Raw genomic sequence first — 20,429 nt, 5'->3', positions numbered from 1 at the left:
GGAGTAAATCTGAAGCACATGCAACTAATTGTTAATCTGTCTGATCATTCAGTGTTTTTATTTTTTTTATTGACAACTTCCATGACTATAAACAATATCCCATTGTAATGCCTCCCCCCAGTTTCTCCTTTGAAACTCCACTCTCCATCATATTACCTCCCCCTCTCAATCAGTCTCTCTTTTATCTTGATACCATGATCTTTTCCTCCTATTATGATGGTCTTGTGTCAGGCACTGTGAGGTCCAGGCCATTTTGTGCTAGAGGAGCACATTGTAAGGTGTCCTACCCTTCCTTTGGTTCTTACATTCTTTCTGCCACCTCTTCCACAATGGTCCCTGAGCCTTGGAAGGTGTGATTGAGATATTGCAGTGCTGAGCACTCCTCTGTCATTTCTTCCCAGCACCATGGTGCCTTCTGAGTCATCCCAAGGTCACTGCCATCTGATAAGAGAAGTGGGAGGAGCACTAATATATGGGTATGAACATTAAGAGAAGTGCTTACTGGGCAGCTTGATGCGCATAGTATATACATTTAGCCAGACAGCAGCAGATGTTACACCACTAGTGCTCATGACTACCCCTGTTGCAGGTTTTCAGTGTCAGGGATGTATTCTCTCCCATGGAATGGGTCTCCAGTCAAATTAGAGGCCAGTTGGTTTCCCCAATTACAAATGTGCCACTATTGCACCCATTGGTTCATTTGGCCTGGCTAGCCAAATTTAAGGCTTGCAGTGTCCACTGTTGAGTGTCTTCACTGGTGATATCTGTCTTTCCCATTGAACTGCATATAGTGTGGCTTTTTCCAGCTTTCTGTCAGCTTTCTGCATGGAGGTGGTTTTCAGCTCAGTTCTGGCAGGATTTCTCTGTGGCCTTGCAGCCCAAGTATGTGGAGTCTTCAGCCATAGGGTCTTAACATCTATTCCTGATGGGAAACCAAAGGCCTCAGCAATGGCCTGTAATGTTTTGGGGACATCAGGGATCTCCTTGGTCAATAACTCACTGGAAGGTATCCTATTCCTGGCACTGAAAATTCTCTAGTAACCATCTGTGGTGGTTTGATTCAGGTGTCCCCCATAAACTTAGGTGTTCTGAATGCTAGGTTCCCAGCTGATGGATATTTGGGAATTAATGCCTCCTGGAGGGAGTGTATTCTTGGGGGTGGGCTTATGGGCTTTATAGCCAGTTTCCCCATCCCAGTGTTTGGCACACCCTCCTGTTGCTGTGTTCCACCTTATGTTGGCCAGGTGGTGATGTCCACCCTCTGCTCATGCCATCATTTCCCCCTGCCATCGTGGAGCTTCCCCTTGAGCCTGTAAGCCAAAATAAATCTCTTTTTCCCACAAGCTGCTCTTGGTTGGGTGATTTCTACCAGCAATGCGAACCGGACTGCAACACCATCTATGGCTTCTGAGTGTTCCATTGTTCAAAAAAGTAGGTTTCCATATGATTTATTTATATCCTCTTAGATTTTAATTAGCCCTCCCTCCACCTTTCCTTTACCCAGTCTCTTACCCTGACTCTATTTAGGCCTTTTCACCCCGATTAATCTGTTATTCTACTTACATATATACAATGCCATCCTATTAAGTCCTCTCCTCCCTCCCTTTCTATTCCCTTTATATCTCCTTTCTAGGTTACTGGCCTCTGCTACTGAATTTTCTTCCTACTCACACAGAAGTCCAATCATTTGTAGCTAGGATCCACATATAAGAGAGAACATGTGACAATTGGCTTTCTGGGTTTGGGTTACCTCACTTAGTATAATCCTTTCCAGATCCATCCATTTTCCTGCAAATTTCATAACTTCATTTTTCTTTACCACTGAGTATAACTACATTGTGTAAATCAGCCACATATTCATTATCCACTCATCAGTTGAGGGACATCTAGGCTGGTTCCATTTCCTAGCTGTTGTGAATAGAGTGGTAATAAACATGGTTGAGCTTGAGGTAGTGAGATGAGTACTAAGGATATATGCCTAGGAGTGGTATAGCTGGATCATATGGTACATCTATGTTTAGCTGTGTGAGGAACCTCCACATTGATTTCCACAATGGTGGGACCAGATTGTGTTCCCACAGTGTACAAGGATTCTTCTCTGTCTGTATCCTCCCCAGCATTTATGGTCATTTGTGTTCATGATGGTAGCCAATCTGACAGGAGTGAGATGGAATCTCAACATTGTTTTAATCTTCATTTCCCTGATGACTAGGAATGTAGAACATTTTTTTAGATGCTTATAGGACAACTGTATTTATTTTTTTGAGAACTCTCTATAGCCCATTTTTTAATTGGGTTGTTTGATTTCTTATTTAGCTTTTTGAGTTCTTTGTATATCCTAGATATCAATCATCTATCAGATGTATAACTGAAAAAGATTTTCTCCCATTCTGTAGGTTCCCTCTTTGCTCTATTCACAGTGTCCTTTGCTGTACAAAAGTTTTGTAATTGTATGAGGTCCCAGCGGTTAATCTGTGGTTTTATTGCCTGAGTAATTGGGGTTATATTCAGAAAGTCTTTGTTAAGACCAATATGTTGAAGGGTCTCTCTACTTTTTCTTCTAGTAGTTTCAGAGTTTCAGGTCTGATATTAAGGCATTTTTTTCCTCTATGAGGCCTCATAAATTTAGACCAAGAAATTTTGATCTTGATCTTTCCATAGTCAATTCTTCCCTTCCTCGGTCTCTTGCTTTTCTGAAACACACTAGCTGAGGCCAGCTGGATACAGACCTGACAGAGGTGAAAAGAACCTGATTTAGTTTATCTCCAGATTCATGATACAGGGAAGTTTGATGATATGCAAGAGAACACTGTGGCCTATCCCATTTGGTCTACCGTCTGTAGTGCAAGAATTTCTCTGGGTCTCAGTGGCTATTGAAAACTGCAAGGCTATGTTATGGAATGTTATATTAACCAAGAAACCATACCTGACTTCAGGGAGTTCATAAGCCTAAGTGTGATGAAAAAGTAAACATATATGTGAGACATGTTACTGTCAGAGAGTCATACTGTAGTTAGAACCACACCCGGGGCATTAGGCCCACTATTGAAGGGTCACAGCAGGCTCCCTCCAGTAAGGCTCATCTACTGCTAAGGCTCAGGGCAAAACAGTCTGTCTCAGTATAGTGGTGAGAGTGCCAGATTACAGAGAAACAGTAGGGCTCAGTGACAAGGAGGAAAGGGTTTTCAGGGAAACCATTTGGAAGATCCTACTCTTATTTGTGTCCTTAGAATACAGAGCCAGACATTGAAATGGCATCTATGCTGTAAGAGGGAGTTTGGACTTGATAATTCCTGAGGAAATAGGATATGTCAAAGGGTTTGGACAAGTTCTAATATGTTACAAGAGTACTTAGCCATAAAAGCTTGAAATGCAAAGTCATTTTGTACCATCTTTTTTAGCAAATTATACCCTGGGCAACAGAAGAAAACTGGCACAGATATTGATGGTTAGTCTATGAATCAAGAATTTATTTTAGCAGCTCAACAACTTTGAAATTAACAAGTTTTTAGAGTTCATGCATGTCACCTGAACATTGGGTATAGCATCCACTTACTTCTATTTGTAAGAAGTTTTTATTTTAATAATTGTGTCAAGAAAAGAGAATAACTACTGTCTTATTCTGTCAAAGGAATAAGGTTACTTTTAATTCTACCAACATAAAAGCCACTTGACCATATTGAAAATGTGTTCCCAAAAACTATTTCAGGTCTTTTCCCTAATGGCTCCCTCCCCCCCCACTTTTTTTTTTAACTAGGCTGAAGGGCTTTAATGGTCCATTAGGGAAGGGAAGTGAAAATCTGAGGCTGGTGAAGTATGGGCTGTTATAAATCACATGTCCTTCTCTGATTAAGGAGTCTTTCTTATAGTGACACTCATTTTGTGAGGCTTCAAAACCTCTGCTACCATTTTCATATTTACTATCAAACTCTTTTTATTGGAAAGGGTGGGTTTTACTCCCACTACAGATTTACTTTATTTTAGCTCAAATATTAAAATAAAAAATGGTATGTAGTAAAGGTGTACAACATGATGCATTGATAGACATATACATAATACAATGAATACTACTGTCAAGCAAATTAACATATTCTTTTCATATGTTTACTTTTTTTTACTTTGTTGTGTGTCTAAAGTCACCTCTCTTCACAAATTTTCAGCACTCAGCACAGTACATGTTAATTATAATCATCATATCATACAGTAGTGCAGGAAAGATTGGCTCCTTTAACTACTCCATGCATAACATCCAAGCAGCTATTAATTAATTAGAGGCATTAGAAAGTCCCTCTAAGAAATGTCAAATGTCTACAGTTTAAAATATAATCATGTTATATACTATAATGTTCTGATTTTAGTTTTGAATTCAATGTCATCTGTGTAACTGGGGTTGCACAGGAAAAGAATGGTTAATATTGCTCAAGTTATTTTACAGCAATATAAAGGCCCCATAAATTTCTGGGGTCCAATACTTTTCATGCTGAAGCAATAAAGAGTATTTTTCTGAATCAGAGAAGCCTGGGTTCAGACCTAGGTTTTCCATTTACTAGCTCTGTCACCTTGGATGACCTCTCAATTTTCTGAAATATTAATGTTAACTGTCTCATAGATTCACTACAATAATGAAGTGATTCTGGGAGTGGTGAGATGCTAGTAATTTTTTTTTGTTTTTTAATATTTTGTTTATTTTTATTTATTTATTTAAGAATGACACAGAGAGAGATAGAGATAGATAGAGAGAGAGAGAGAGAGAGAGAGCACGCCAGGGCCTCCAGCCACTGCAAACGAACTCCAGATGTGTGCGCCCCTTGCGAATCTGGCTATCGTGGGTCCTGGGGAAATGAGCCTCAAACCGGGGTCCTTAGGCTTCACAGGCAGGTGCTTAACTGCTAAGCCATCTCTCCAGCCCCGAGATGCTAGTATATTGTTTCAGTCCTAAGTAGGAGTTCTTGAGCATTTAAAAAAATTGTATACTAGAGCTATGTTTGTTTTATGAACAATTTTATCTTTTCTTTTTTTTATTTCTCCAGGGATATGAAACCTGACAATATTTTACTTGATGAACACGGTAAGTAAATGATGTTTTTGCAACCAACTATGTGATAGACACAATGTACAACAGTTGTTAGTTTCATCTTGATCCCGATAGCATATATATCTAACTGGAACAGCCTAACAATAAACCCTCAAATAACACTGAATTTATGTAATGAGAAAGTCATTCCTTTAATTTGCTTCACTGCTTCTCTTCGTGAACACTATCAAATTGTTCCGGTACTAGTTTTACTTTATGTCACACAGTATACAATCACTTTCTTTTTTTCTTTTTTCTTTTTACTTTTTTTTTTTTTATTGGTTTTTCGAGGTAGGGTCTCAGGCTGACCTGGAATTCTCTATGGAATCTCAGGGTGGCTTCAAACTCACGATGATCCTCCTACCTCTGCCTCCTGAATGCTGGGATTAAAGGTGTGTGCCACTATGCTGGGCATTTTTTTGATGGAGCAAGCCTCCAGGTTCGACAGATAATGCTATCTGTTAGGTGACTGAGGTTATTCTGTTAATTCATCCTTTTATCGTCTTCCTATTAAAGCAAGGTGCCTCTATTTATAGAAGAGATATCAAGTCTTCTGCAAATTTTTTTCAGTTAAGAAAGTTAGTGAGTTTAAAAATATAAAGTATAGGGCTGGAGAGATGGCTTAGCAGTTAAGCGCTTGCCTGTGAAGCCTAAGGACCCCGGTTCGAGGCTCGGTTCCCCAGGTCCCACGTTAGCCAGATGCACAAGGGGGCGCACGCGTCTGGAGTTCGTTTGCAGTGGCTAGAAGCCCTGGCGCGCCCATTCTCTCTCTCTCCCTCTGTCTTTCTCTCTGTGTCTGTCACTCTCAAATAAATAAATAAAAAATGAACAAAAAATATTTAAAAAATATATAAAGTATATAAAAACTGTACTATGGAAACTAAACAGAATTGCTTAGAGGAATATGACAATAAACATTATGGTGATAAGTGTGTGTCTGAAGTTCAAGAAACTCTGATTAGATTACATTTGGAACACATTGTCTAACAGTAATTACATGTGTATAGTTTCTTCCTAACATTAATTATTTTCATGTATGTTTAGATTTATCCTACTGCATCAGGGAAGGCTTGTCTGGTATAAATGTCACAATGGCAGTGACCTCCTTGTTCTGTATTTGGAAGTCTTTTGGACAAAGAGCCACAAATATGATAAAATTTTTATTTATTTACCTTTAACAAAAAAAATTTGCAACTGAAACTACAAACACTACAAGTATTTATTTACCTACATGAGTTTTAAACCTGATTTTCCAGATCCCACCTGTGCTAAGAAACACTTTTATGTGTGACCCCAAATCTCAAAGCACAGTTGTTATTTATTTATGGACTGTCTGAAGAGATTTTTTCCCATTTACTTCCAGTGCCTTATTTTGTTCTTACTTTTACTGCTTCTGACATGTGGGATAGATCTCTGAGTCTGAAAAATGTGAGCCATAATGAGAGCATGAAGGTTACTTTCATGACACCAGCAGTGAGGCCTGTCTCCACTAGGAGGACCCTCTCATGTTATGCTTTATGTGAACTCTGTAATGTTTCATAATCGGGGAAAGTGGCTTGAAGAAAGCACCTCTTGCAAACATGCTCCCTATGTCCCATGGGTTATTAAGTAAACCCAGGCTGGGGTCTGGTCCTCACTGGCTCCCACAAGCAGCTGCTACTGCATAATCACACTGTGGCCCCATCGTTTATAGCAGCTCTGATAGGGAGATGAGGACCTTATCAACTGAAACATGTTTAAGGTTTATCTTCCATCCAGAGGGTACTTTTGTTTAAATCTTGGGCCTCACCACATGCCTCATCTATTTCCACTATGTATGAACCATATTCAACTTCTTATTCCTTATTTTCTTGGCTACTTGGCGATTGCAGCTTAGGAAGAAAATGAACAAATCAATTAATCTTCAAGTTTAACTCCCCTGAGAATTTGTCCTTAAGAAAGATTAAGTGTGTAGTAGCCTCATTTAGTGTGGATTCTGGACCGATGTTGCTTTAGTTTCAAACCCAGTTGAATGCTTACTCAGTAGTTCTGAAAGTTTGGACAAGTTGCCTAAACATTCTCTGTGCCTTAGTTTCTTCAGGAGAAGACAGTCATTGCAAACACTGAAACAATGTTGATCAAGTGCTTGATGCAATGTTAACCAGGAACAAACCACTGAATAAGAATCAAAAATGAGTGTGAGCCATAGACCCTTTCTTCTCTGGGCAAGGATGTGTAGCCGATTTCATCTTGCTTTATGTGGTTTTGTGTAAGGCAGCACATATCTGATACATTTCAGATCTCTATCCAGTAGACTCTATAAAAGTTAAGTGCTTCCTTCATTCCCCAGATAATTACTTGGGTTCCAGAAGTGATGTACTTCTTATATAGGGGTGCTATTTTGGTGGTTCAAAGGTAAACTCCATAACCTGAGCTCATGTCTACTTTACCAAAAAATTGAAATGAAACAAGACAAGGATGGATGGCTTTTGTGAATTATTACATTTTATTCCATCTGGAAACTAAAAGGTGAAAAGTTAGTATATCCATGTGATCTAAGGGCCCATGTAAAAAGTCTATGGGCCTTGGTGGGGGTGGGGGAATGTGAAAAAGGATATAAGAGAGAAGCCTTTAAGAATAAGATGACATTGAAATAACCTTTCCCACCTTGGCCACTGACAAAACTTAATCTGTGGCAGTAACCTGAAGTGCTGGTAAATGAGCAGCCTAGGAGCCAGAAGAGAGGAGAAAGCTTGAAACCCTCATGAGCAGCCAAGCTTTTTTATTTCCTATCTGGGGTGAAATACAGAAGCCAGGAAGCCTGGGTGCAGCATCCTGAAGGCGCTGGGCTGAGTTCCAAGAGCATCTGAGTGATTCCTGCTCTGAGCCAGTTGCTGCAGATAGTAGGGCGAATGGGTGATGTTCAGTGGCTGCTGTTTGTGTATCTCTGCTCAGCAGGCAGGAATTATGATTCACATTTCTGTTTTGGGCCTTCCTGTCTAACTGCCTCACCCTGATGCTACCTATCTCCCTCTCAGATCTTGTTTTAGCAAGCTCATTTAACTTTAAGCTTCAGGTAACTCCACTTTCGTGGGCCATTCTGATTTCCTTCATGCACAGAGGGGCCCCAGGCCGCTGTGCTTGGCACACTTATTCCGCTGAGCTGAGGCTCTGTTACTGTCACTCCAGTCCTCCTAAGAACACTCCAGTCTTGCAGATAGTGGGTCATTTCCAGAGAAATGCAAGTATTTGTTTTAAACAATGAATTCAAAGGAGGCTTTCTATGTAGTATTCCACTCTAAATTCAACTTGAGAATCCCTGCTGTTAATGAAAGAAAAATTGCTGGGAAAGATTGTGTATGTGTGGAACACAAGCAAACAAACACAAAAGGTGGAAAGCTGTTTTCTAAATCTTCACTTAGGGATCCTTGTCTAGAGAAAACAATTTTTTGAAGTAATTTTCTATCAATTATATTTTGGAAAAAAACTAGGACATTAGACATTGCTCACAAATCAAAATTAATCACTTCTGGGTGAATCAATTCCTCAGCCCATCTCCCCCCAGTTCTTGATGTAGTTTAGTTGCTCTTATGAGAATCAGCTGAAGCACAAATCAGTGTCTTCCTTCTGGAACATTGGCTGCTATGATTGTCATGTACTGTGTAAAGGCCAGTATGCTACGAAGCATCCTACAATGCACAGAGAAGCCCCTATTACAAAGAACTATTGAATACAACATCTCAGTAGTGCCCTGGTTAAGAAATTCTACTCTGAAGCTCACTGGAGACCTAGCTTGTGGAAGGAAGAAGATTCCTCATTTTTAAGGTAATTCACATGTCCTTCTGTCAGCAGGAGACTGAACCCTTCCCTGTGACCCAGCACTGAAAGCCATCTTCATAGCACAGAGCAGAGCCAGGCAAATGGCAGAAAAGTACAGGAGCATTCATGGGACCTGAGAGTCCTCGCCTGTGTTAGTCAGGAGACTAGGCAGTTTCCCACAAATTCCCATAAGCATGGCCCTCCCATGCTTTCCCAACATGCTTTACCAGTCATCCTGGCAGGAGAAAAAAAAACAAAAAACAAAACTGCCAATCAGAAGGCTTTTTTTCAGGTACTGCAATTGTATAGTCTTGTAACAGAACATATAGGGCTCTGGGGAGTTCATAGTCTGAATCAAAATATACTCAGAGAAAATCTTAAACAAATTCTAGGTCTTAACTAACTGCTGCTTCTAAGTCCTATGAATTTAGCCATAAACAGTGAATCTACAATAGAGGTACTGCTTCCCTGGTCTAAAAGGACAAACCTTCAGCATCTTGACAACTGAATCACACAAATGTAGGTAACACTTAAAGATAGATAACTTTACATTCTTTCAGCCAAATACAATAGATAAGTAACTGATACTTACTAGGGCCAGAGCCTTCTTCTAATACATGCCTCTTTCAAACGTTCCCTGGTGTCAGAGTCACCTAGAAGGCTCCTTTAAACATTCAGCATTTCTGAATACATAAGTCTGGTGGAGGCCCAAGATTTTGCACTTCTAACAAGTTCCCAGGTGACACTAATGCTCCTGACCTGGAGAACAGGCTTTTCAGGATCTGGTGTTTCTAAATCTTTCTTTACCATCTACTTCTACATGAATATAGATAATCTTAGGACTGAGCTTAGAAACCCTCCATGAGTAGATCATGTGCCAGGCTGCTCATCTGACTCACTTCTGGTGTCTTTTCTTAATATTTATTTATTTATTTATTTATTTATTTATTTGAGAGAGAGAGAGAGAGAGGGAGGGAGGGAGGGAGGGAGGGAGGGAGAGAGAATGGGCATGCCAGGTTTTCCAGCCACTGCAAATGAACTCCAGATGCATGTGCCACCTTGTGCATCTGGCTTATGTGGATACTGAGTTATTTAACCTGAGTCCTTAAGCTTTCCAGGCAAGTGGCCTAACTGCTAAGCCATCTCCCCAGCCCGAGTTTGTTGTTTGTAACACATACGGCAGACTCTCCTTCCAGTCCTGCTGAGGTATCAGAAGAGTGAAGCATAGGCTCACTTACTTAGCAAAACTGGGTTAAAGTTTCTTAATGGTAAACATCAGCAGAGACTCCTTGATAGTGTTGTGCTAAGTCCTCCATAGTCATTCCTTCTTCCCATAAACCTTTACCTGGGGCGAAGATACCATCAGAGTGCATAGGTGAGTTTATTAAGGTAACATAGCTAATTAGGGATGAGCCTGGGCTTGAAACCATGCATTTTGACTCCAGAGAACAGGCTCTTTGCCACAGTGTTTTCTAAGTCTACTTTAATTGTATCAAACTCAAAGCACTTATCCAATGCTTGGATCATAAGTGGAGAAAAATAGAGAAAGAAAAAAAAAGAAGCTGAGGCAACCAACAAACACTATGATGGGGAGAATTACTGAAATCTTCCATAGATGTTGCAAAGACCTTAACTTCTAGCTAGATGAGTAATTTTACTTTATTAAAATATTACGGAACATAATCACTTTTTGCACAAAATAAAATTGCCCATGAAGGCAGTGAGAGCTTTCCTTACCAATGGACTGGATGCCGCAGGAAATGGAGAGTTAGGTGTGGAGAGTGTGGAAGAATCAGGTGCTGCTAGATCTGGTGGTGGCCATAGCTCCTCAAAGTGCTGACACGTATAAATGGAAATGCCAACACTTCAAGACCCTCCGACGGAGACGACTGTTGTGTCAGCAGGCTCCTTGGTTTGAGCTTCCTGTGATGCTCTATTTGCCTCCCCGCTGCCAATGAAGGAGCCTGGAGCACCGTGCAGGGCTCACTCCCTGGCAGGCTGAAGTGTTATGCTCACGCTGCGTTATAGCTGAGACCCAGAAGTAAACTCTCCTACAAAGATTTCCTCTCTCCTTTCTTCCTTCCTTCCTTCTTTCCTTCCTCCCTCCCATTCTTCCTTCCTTCCTCTCTTCCTTTCTTCCTTCCTTCCTCCCTCCATCCCTCCTTTCTTTCCTCCCTTCCTTCCTCCCTTCTTCCTTCCTTCCTTCTCTCCTCCCTCCATCCCTCCTTTCCTTCCTCTCTTCCTTCCTTCCTTCCTTCCTTCCTCTCTTCCTTCCTTCCTTCCTTCCTTCCTTCCTTCCTTCCTCCCTTCCTTCATCCCTTCCTTCCTTTGTTCCTTCCTTTCTCTCTTTCATTTATTTTCTTTCTTCTTCTTTCATTCTCTCTTTTTTTTTTTTTTTTTTTTGAGGTAGGGTTTAGCTCTAGCCCAGACTGACATATTCCTTATGTAGTCTCAGGGTGACTTCTAACACGTGGCGATCCTCCTCCTACCCTGCTTCCCGAGTGCTGGGATTAAAAAGGTGTGCCACCACACCTAGCTTGTTTTCTTTTTTCTTTCCTTCTTCCTCTTTTTATTTTTGCTTGTATGTGTATTATGTGGTGTAGCCACATGTTTGTGCCCTTGCAGTGCCCCATAAGCTCACTTCCCTGCAGTGGCCAAAAAGGAATTTCTGCTGTCCTGCTCCCTCATTCTTCCATCTGGTCTCACCATGAGGGGACACTCACCAATTCTGGAGCTTGTGCGGCTTCTAGGACTCTCAGGTCTTTTCTCCCTGGAGTCTAGAGTTATGGGTGCATGTGACTACACCAAGCTGTTTTAATGTGGGATCTGGAGAGTCAGGGCTTGGTGATCTTGGGCCCCTCAGGTCTCATGCTTGAGAAGGACACACACTTGACTGCTGAGAGCCATCTCTCTAGTGCTATGTCAGCTTGTAATGATTTTGCTTCAATTTTTATTTTACTTCTCATGCTTCCTTTATGATATGCCCAGTCTGAACAGTTCAGACTGGTGTCAAAAGACAGAAGTGCCTAAGTAGAATTACTAGAACATAAACTCAATCCCCAAACTTGCAGCTTTCTGAGAATGAACTGCAAGTTTACAGTAAGACACTAATCACAGTGTGTCATGTTCTGGCTCTTTCAGGGCTGCTGGTTTAAAACCTTGAGAGTCTTGAGGATGCCTGTGCCCAACTACAGTTAGTATGAGAGAAATAACAGCCTAAGCATCCAGATGCTATCAATCAGATGTGCAGTTGGTCTATTGTCTTGAATGGGATTAAACATTGTTTGTGGTCCTTCTCTCTCCCCCCAGGACACGTGCACATTACAGACTTCAACATTGCTGCCATGCTGCCCAAGGAGACGCGAATCACCACCATGGCTGGCACCAAGCCTTACATGGGTATGAGCCTCACACATGGCCCAAGTTTCTAAGACCAGAACTTTTATTTTTTATTCCTATTGATAGTCATTATTGTAGGTCAAATCTGTTGAGGGTGGCAACTAAGTAGACACATTTCTATATGACTTTACCTGGGGAGCTTCTGATTTAATGCAAATGAAGTGAGCCTGAGGAGCCAATGCTAGTTAGCAAATTACATAGATTGGCTTTGATTTAGTTACATAGGATGACCTTGATTTAGTTACATAGGGTGATCTTGATTTAGTTACATAGAGTGATTTTGATTCAGCAGAGCCATTGCTCACATTTACAAAAAAAAAAAATACTGTTTCATGACAGAGTTAAGTTTCTATTCATTTCTGAACCAAAATTATTAATTCAATAAATTGCTACTAATGGTGTGAATACTTCTCAGGGTTTTTCGATGCTTTGATTCAGTAACAAGCAATACATGAGGGCTCCACCTCATGGCACTTACATGCTAATTGGAGATGATAAGTATGGAATTAAAGGAAAGGAAAGTAATAGTAATCAGTAGGATGGTAATATGGGACAAAAGTATCACTTTGCCCATTATTCATGTAATAATGCATTGCATATAAAAGGCTGTAAGGTGTACAAAGTACCTTGTCAGTCATAAGTTTAGCTTAAATTTTGTTTCCAGAACAATTGCATGCTACTCTTGTATGTGTGCATGTGTGGGAGGATGTTGCTGCATGTGTGTGTGCATGGAAGCCAAAAATCAATGGCGTGTGCTGTTCTTCCGGTGCCAGCCACCTTTTGTGAGACATGGTTTCTCACATATGTGTCTTATGTTCCTGGAATTTGCCAAGCAGGCTAGACTAGCCAGGATCTGCCTTTGTCTACTTCCATAGTTCTGGGATCCCAAACACGTACTGCCATGCCTAGCAATTTTATGTGGATTCTAAGGACTTATCTTGTGTCTTCATGCTTGCAAGGCCAACACTTTGACTGCTGAGCCATCTCCCTAGCCACATGAGTTTATCTTTCTGGGATAAGTAAACTATGTCTTAGGACCAATAAATGGGCTACATGACTTAGCTGTCAATGAGATGCAGAACTAGCTTTATTCTGGATGGTTTAGAATTTTCTAAGGGGTGAGTAACAATGTAGGGTTAAGAACAAAATAGCCAGTTAAATTTCATGTTTAATGGTGATAAAACTTGAGATTCAGTTGTTAGAAGTTTTCCTCTCTGGGTAGATACCACTGTATCTCCTGTGTATTCCAGAAAATATAAAGAGAGAATGGATACTCTTTAGGAGGCATACAATAATCAGACTAAAGAATTTATTTCCTCCATGTTGCTCCTAAGGCAAGTGAGTCAAGCCGAAAATGATTATCTATAAATCCTTGGGTTGAGGTCTGGTGTGGTGGCACACTTCTTTAATCCCAGCACTTGGGAGGCAGAGGTAGGAAGGTCACCATGAGTTTAAGGCCACCCTGAGACTACATAGTGAATTTTTGGTCAGCCTGGACCAGAGTGAAACCCTGCCATTAAAAACTAAAATAATAATAATAATCCTTGGGTTGACAATAAGAAGAGGTGCATTCAAGTTTGGGTTACATATCTGTCTGGTTGTTGGACTTGTTGACTAATTCCTGATCTAATAAATCCTAGCTGCCCGTGGTATCTGGTGAGCGTGGCGGCAAGTCTTAGCAGTAGGACACAGCTTAAGAATGCTTGGAAGGCTAAGTAAAGCATTTTCTCCAGCTTTACAGAGGTCCCTACAGCTCTGTGGTATAGCCTGGGAGAGTCCCATCAGTGTGGCTTACCGAATGTGCCAACAGTCCAATACAGTCAATTACCTAAGAATTTCTCAAAGTAGTAATTCTGCTATGCAACCCAAATTGACAATTGCTGCCAACTCTCTGGCAGAGTTATTAAACCCTGACTTTGGTCCTTCTACCACATCCTAGAGCACACAGTGCTTTCTAGGAAACTGAGGAGGATGTATGTTAGAGTCAGATCAGTCCTCTGTCTCCAAACCAAGGAGTTAGTATCCAGCTTGGTGAGGTGGGTAAAAGAGCTCTGAATCAAATAACTCTTAGCTTGATTTGAAAAATTCAAACATCAAAAATTTTAATGTAAATGATAATGTAATGTGATAAGCAGAAGGCATTAGAATTTATTAGGCCATAGATTGAACTATCAGTTAGAGACCATCCACTTAAGTCAGGATGTTGGACAAAACACAGTTGAGGCAAGATGACACAAGAATAAAAAATTCAACAATGCTTCTGTTTTCATTAGCTAATACATTATTGCTATTGAGATTTGTGGTATTAAGTGAGAGTGGAATGAATTATACCATCCAGAAAAAGACAAGGATTTCACAGGCAAAATACCTGAATTTAAAGACCAAGAGCAATGTATTTTCTTTCAATCTTTCATTTTTTCCCATGGACACACACACACACACACACACACACACACACACACACACACACACGGGGCGGGGGAAGAGAGAACCTTACATGCAGGGCCACCTCACTTCCCATCAGAAAGAGATATTCTGTGGGGAAAAAAAATGAGCCTTGTTTTATATAATATTTGAACAACTGTAAATTTCATGGCTTTCTATGACCAGTAAGGAAATAAATAGTCTTTTGTCACTTCTGAACTAATGGACACATATAATTCTGCCTATTTTCTGCCTAAAAACCTATGGTACCCCAGTAATAAAAGGAATATCCAAGCCTGTTTGTCTGAAGAGTTTATTCCCCAGGTTTCCTGGGTTTTCATATTAAGGGCTATTTTCTTGGAGCGAAATTGGAAAGTGTGCATCTGGGACTTCTTGGGCTGGTTTCCATGGTGAGAGAAGTAAAAGAGGCCATCTTTTTTTCTTTCTCCAATGATTATAAATATAATATCTGGTATAACTTTTTTTTCAAAATTGTCATTTCTAGTCTTTTCATAGAAAAGAACTAGGAAATTGGAATCTAGGCAGAATTCCACATCACTTTCCACCTTCACCCGTATAATTAACAATTGGTAATATTTATCTAACTCTCTCTGTGGACTAGACAATGTGTTAAATGTTTTATGTTCATTTACTTGTTTATTTTTCTCATTAGCTCTATGAGGCAAACTATACCTATTACCATTTAAAATGAAGACAAGCAGAAACTAAGTAATTTGACAGAGAACAAAGGGCTAATGATCTATGATTTGAGCACAAGTTTAGATTTCAACCAAGCTTTGTATAACTTCAGAAACCAAGCTTATTAAAAGTGGCAAAAAGAGCAAATAAAACAAATAGACTTAAATGTTTTTATTTGTGGTTCTTAAAGGGCTTTAAATAACTTTTTTTGGCAAATATGGTGGATATGTTTCCTATTTTACTCCAAAATGAATATCTAAATGCTGTAGCTTATATCTTTATCCAGAAAAACTCTTGCCTTTGATTTTCAAATATGTGTCTTTTCAAGAAGAATTACATCTTTTTGAAAAATTATGTTCCTGATAATTTGGTGAAAACCTAACAATAATTTACCAGTCCCCATTTTACAGTGCTAATGTAGGTTAATGATTAGCAATTAACCAGAATTTTTAAAAAGTTAAAATGATAGAAGTCATGAAAGAAATACTGAATGAAGACCAGAGGCTTCAGTCTGCTACTCCAATGTGTTTTGACCATGTGCTTTCCCTGTTCTTTTTCATCTCTGCGGTCCATTCTTCTTCCTCCTCAGTCTCAGGGAATATAGTCCTGATCACTTAGGGTAGGGTTTAATAGTTTAAACATTCTTTTTTACTTGGAGAATAATTGCATGTGCATGTGTCTATGCAAGTTCTCTACAGAAAACTGAAAAATGCTGAGAAGCAAAGATGAAAATCAATTAATCCTTGTAGTAATAAATGTTTATGGTTTCCTTCCAAATACTTTTTCCATGTACATATATTTTCTTAGATATTATTATGATGTTAAATTTCTTTAATGCAAATGTTGATGTCATAAAGTAAAAATAGCTAGACTTCCAGTCAAGATGGCATCTGACTGACCATGCTCACCTTCCTGGGAAGGAAAGGCAAGACCTTTAGGGTCCATTGGTTATTTTTAAGGGGTTTTCAGATTCTAATAGACCTCCAGTGGGGGGGTTTGGAGGAGCAAAGTAGGGAATCTGCTGATTACCACACTCTGGGGTGGCCCACCAGTCCCCCAACCCCCTCAAGCAGCCATCCTAGCTGCAGTCCCAGCTGTAGTTTCCTCCTGCACAAACTGCAGGCTAAGTGGACCCAGACCAGCAGGCTAGCATAGCCCCATGCATGAATGCAATCCCACTTGCTGCCACCCTACACCCCCATGTGCAGACCCAGGCCAACAGGCTAGCATTCCCTCAAGGGACCTCCACCCATGTGATATCCCTATATACCCATCTAGCCTTGTCACAGGACCCAGCAGTACCATCCATACCCTGGTACAAGGTCATAAGGGGTCCACTGTCCCTCACAGAACCAGCACATATTCCCATCCTACCACCTCTGCAGCCCAGCCCCAATACCAGTCTTCTTTGTCCCATTCCCCCCCTAGCTCCTGTCCCCTTGGACCACCTGACCACAAAGTTCCATACTCCAAACCATGGAGCAACAAGGCCCTTCTTCAGGTCCCTGGGTCCCCACTAAAGTCTCATGAGCTCCTTCCTTCTGAGCAGGCAGACCCACCAGAAGCCTAATGGAAGCAAACATGCACTTCTACTTTAGACTACAGATTCCTCCTAAATTAGATAAGATTCCTACACTGTGATGGGCAGACCGCAGTGCAGAAGGAATAACATGAAACATAAAATGCAAGTAAATCCAACAAGATTGTCCAGTCCCACAGTGGATGTCTCTAATCAAAACATGGAAGAGGCAATCATATCAGAACCCCAATATGAAGAGACAAGCTATGCAACCCTGACCAAGCAGCTAGTAGAATTTGCAGAAAATCAACAAAGAGCCAATAATTGTATGAATGCTGTCCTCACTAGATTAGACCTAGTAAAAAAGAACCAGGAAGGGTTCCAAAGACAGTTAGATGACCTGAAAGAGAGTGAGGAAGAAAAGAAGAGGACCTCAATAATCAGCTGGCCAAGCTCAATGAAGACAAAAGAAAATCAAGGATGAATTCCAAGAAGCATTAAGAAAATCAGAAAATGACTTTAAAGGGAACTCGACAGAGGGATGGAAACAATCCATAAAATAGCAGTAGAAAATACAAACCAAATTGCAATCCCACTTGTTGTCCAAAACTCTATGAAAGCTGTCAAGAATAGAGTCAGCCATGTGGAGGAACTATAAGACAAAACAGAAGAGTTTGTGAGTCCAAAAATGTCCATAAGTTCAAAAGTTTTTATAAACAGAACACGAGGTAACTGTGTGATACCACTAAGCATACCAATATTCAGGTCATGGGAATACCAGAGGGGCAGAAATTCAGACCTAAGGCATGGAGAACTTATTCAACAAAATTACCAAAGAAAGCTTTCCCAGTATCTCAAAAGAAAGGCCCATCAAGATACAAGATGCTAACAGAACTCCAAATACACTGAACCAAAGGAGAAATTCTCCAAGGTATATTATCATTAAGATTCTGAACATCAATAAGAAAGAGAAAGTACTAAAAGCAGCTAAGGGGAAACAACACATTACATATAAAAGTAATCCCATCAGAATTACTTCAGAATTCTCAATGTAAACCCAGAAAACCGGAAGCACCTGGAATGGAACACTGCAAAATCTAAGAACCTATGGTTTCCAACCCAAACTATTCCACCCAACAAAAGTATTCATCATAATAGATGATGAAAGAAAACCTTTCCATGATAAAACTCAGCTTTACAACTAGATGAACACAAAACAAAACCTGCAGAGAGTATTACAGGGAATTTTCTATACAGAAGATGTAAATAACCAGCCTCAATTGCCTACAAGAAGCAGATCACAATAACCACACTCAGAGAAGGCATAAAAAACTACAGAGTCTAAGAAAACACAAAACCACCACAGTATGGCAGGGATTAAGTCAAACCTCACAGTTATCACCCTAAATATTAATGCCCTTAATTCACCCATCAAGAGACATAACCTAATAGTGTGGATCAGAAAAATTAGACCCCTCAATCTGCTGTCTTCAAGAAATCCACCTCACCACTAAAGATAGATACCTCCTCAGGGTCAAAGGGTCAAAAATGGTATTCCAAGCAAATGGAAATAAGAAACAAGCAGGCATAACTATACTAATATTGGATAAAATAGACTTCAATCCAAAAGTAACCAAAAAAGACAAAGAAGGCTACTTCTTACTTATCAAGGGAATGATCCAACAAGAGGATACCACAATCACCTTTATGCATGTAACACAGGTGCACCACAATTCATAAAACAAAACCTGCTTGAAAACAGAAATAATTACCAATACAATCATAGCTGGGAACTGCAGTAGTCCACTATCAACAATAGATAGATCATCCAAATAGAAAATTAACAGGGCTGGGTGTGGTGGCACATGCCCTTTAATCCCAGAACTTGGGAGGCAGAGGTAGGAGGATCACATGAGTTCGAGGCCACCCTGAGACTCCATAGTGAATTTCAGGTCAGCCTGGGCTAGAGTGAAACCCTAACTTCAAAAAAAAAAAAAAAATTAACAGGGAAGTAACAGAGATCAACAGAACCATATATATTAATCTGAATGGACATCTTCCGAACATTCTACCCCATATCCACCAACTGAGATAACAATTAAGAAAATTGATGAAACAAAGAGATGGTTATTTGAAAAAACAAATAAGATTGATAAACTCTGGCCAATTTGATCAAGCAAAAAAAAAAAAAAAGAGTCACTTCAAATTAACAAAATTAGAAATGAAAAAGGAGAGATCACAACAGACATAAGTGAAATTGGGAGAATCATCAGGACTTATTTCAAAAACTTCTCCACAAAATTGGGTAATATGGAGGAAATGCATGAGTTCCTGGACACATACCACCTATCAAACCTAAACTCAGAGCAAATTAATGTCCTAAAAAAGCCTATAACACCCATTGAGATTGTAAAGGTAATCAAAAACTACCCACAAAAGAAAAGGCTAGGACCAGCTGGCTTCTCAGCTGAATTCTATCAAACCTTCATGGAAGAACTGAAACCAATTTTCTACAACTGTACCACATAATTGGAGAACAGGGAAAGCTCCCCAACTCCTTCTATGAAGCTAGTATCACTCTAATACCAAAACCAGGTAGAGATGCCATAAGAAAACTATAGGCCTATTTCTCAGATGACCTTAGACACAAAGATCCTGAACAAAATCCTTGCAAACCAAATTCAACAACACATCAGAAGCATTCTCCACCTTGATCAAGTAGACTTCATCCCAGGAATGCAGGGGTGGTTCAATATACAGAAATCTTTCAATATAATATACCACATAAATAAGCTTAAACACAAAAATCACAGGATTATCTCAATAGGTGGAGAAAAGGCCTTTGACAAAATACAACACTACTTCATGATAAAAACATTGGAGAGAATAGGCATGGATGTTTTATATGTCAACATAATAAAGGCTATATGTAAAGCTCCTAAAGTCCAAATAATACTTAATGGGGACAGACTGAAAGAATTCCCACTGAGATCAGGAACAAGACAGGGGTGTCCACTGTTACCTCTGCTCTTCAACATAGTACTGGAAGTACTATCTCAAACAATAAGACAGGAGAAAGAAATAAAAGGGGTATAAGTTGGAAAGGAAGAAGTTAAGTTAGCCCTATTCACAGATGACATGATTCTATACATAAGAGATCCAAGAACCTCCATCTCAAAACTCTTAAAGTAGATTAACTCCTTCATCAAAGTAGCAGGAGACAAAATCAACACACAAAAATCAGTATCATTACTATATGCAAAAGACAGAGATACAGAGGAAGAAATAAGCATCTTAAGGACCAGATGATAGAGATGGTGGGGTGGGAGGGGAGGCTAATGCTGGGGGGGTGGTGCAAAAAATGGACCTAAATGGCAATGGTATCAGAAAATTCTATATCCTAAAAGACTAAATAGTTTGAACCTTCATCGGGTCCTTAGAGGAAACATCTGAACCACAGGGCCCTGGGGAGGGTATGTTGAAGACTCACTTTCATCTTCTCCTGTTTGTCTCTTT

The 20,429-nt window shown here is 40.0% G+C and overlaps 1 protein-coding gene across 2 annotated transcripts in view; it reads left to right on the top strand.

The window, feature by feature from the left end:
* Positions 1–20,429, top strand: part of Stk32a (serine/threonine kinase 32A) — a 134,301-nt gene that overhangs the window by 87,646 nt on the left and 26,226 nt on the right. For both annotated transcript variants that reach the window (XM_045133129.1, XM_004664735.2), the window contains exons 6-7: positions 5,031–5,068; positions 12,182–12,271. In XM_045133129.1, the coding sequence (XP_044989064.1) occupies positions 5,031–5,068; positions 12,182–12,271 (128 nt within the window). The remainder of the gene's footprint in view (positions 1–5,030; positions 5,069–12,181; positions 12,272–20,429) is intronic.

The sequence above is a fragment of the Jaculus jaculus genome, chromosome 13 (genome assembly GCF_020740685.1).
Source record: "Jaculus jaculus isolate mJacJac1 chromosome 13, mJacJac1.mat.Y.cur, whole genome shotgun sequence".
NCBI classification, from domain to species: Eukaryota; Metazoa; Chordata; class Mammalia; order Rodentia; family Dipodidae; genus Jaculus; species Jaculus jaculus.
The sequence above is the reverse complement of the archived record's forward strand: the minus strand, read 5'-3'. Positions and strand labels throughout refer to the sequence as shown.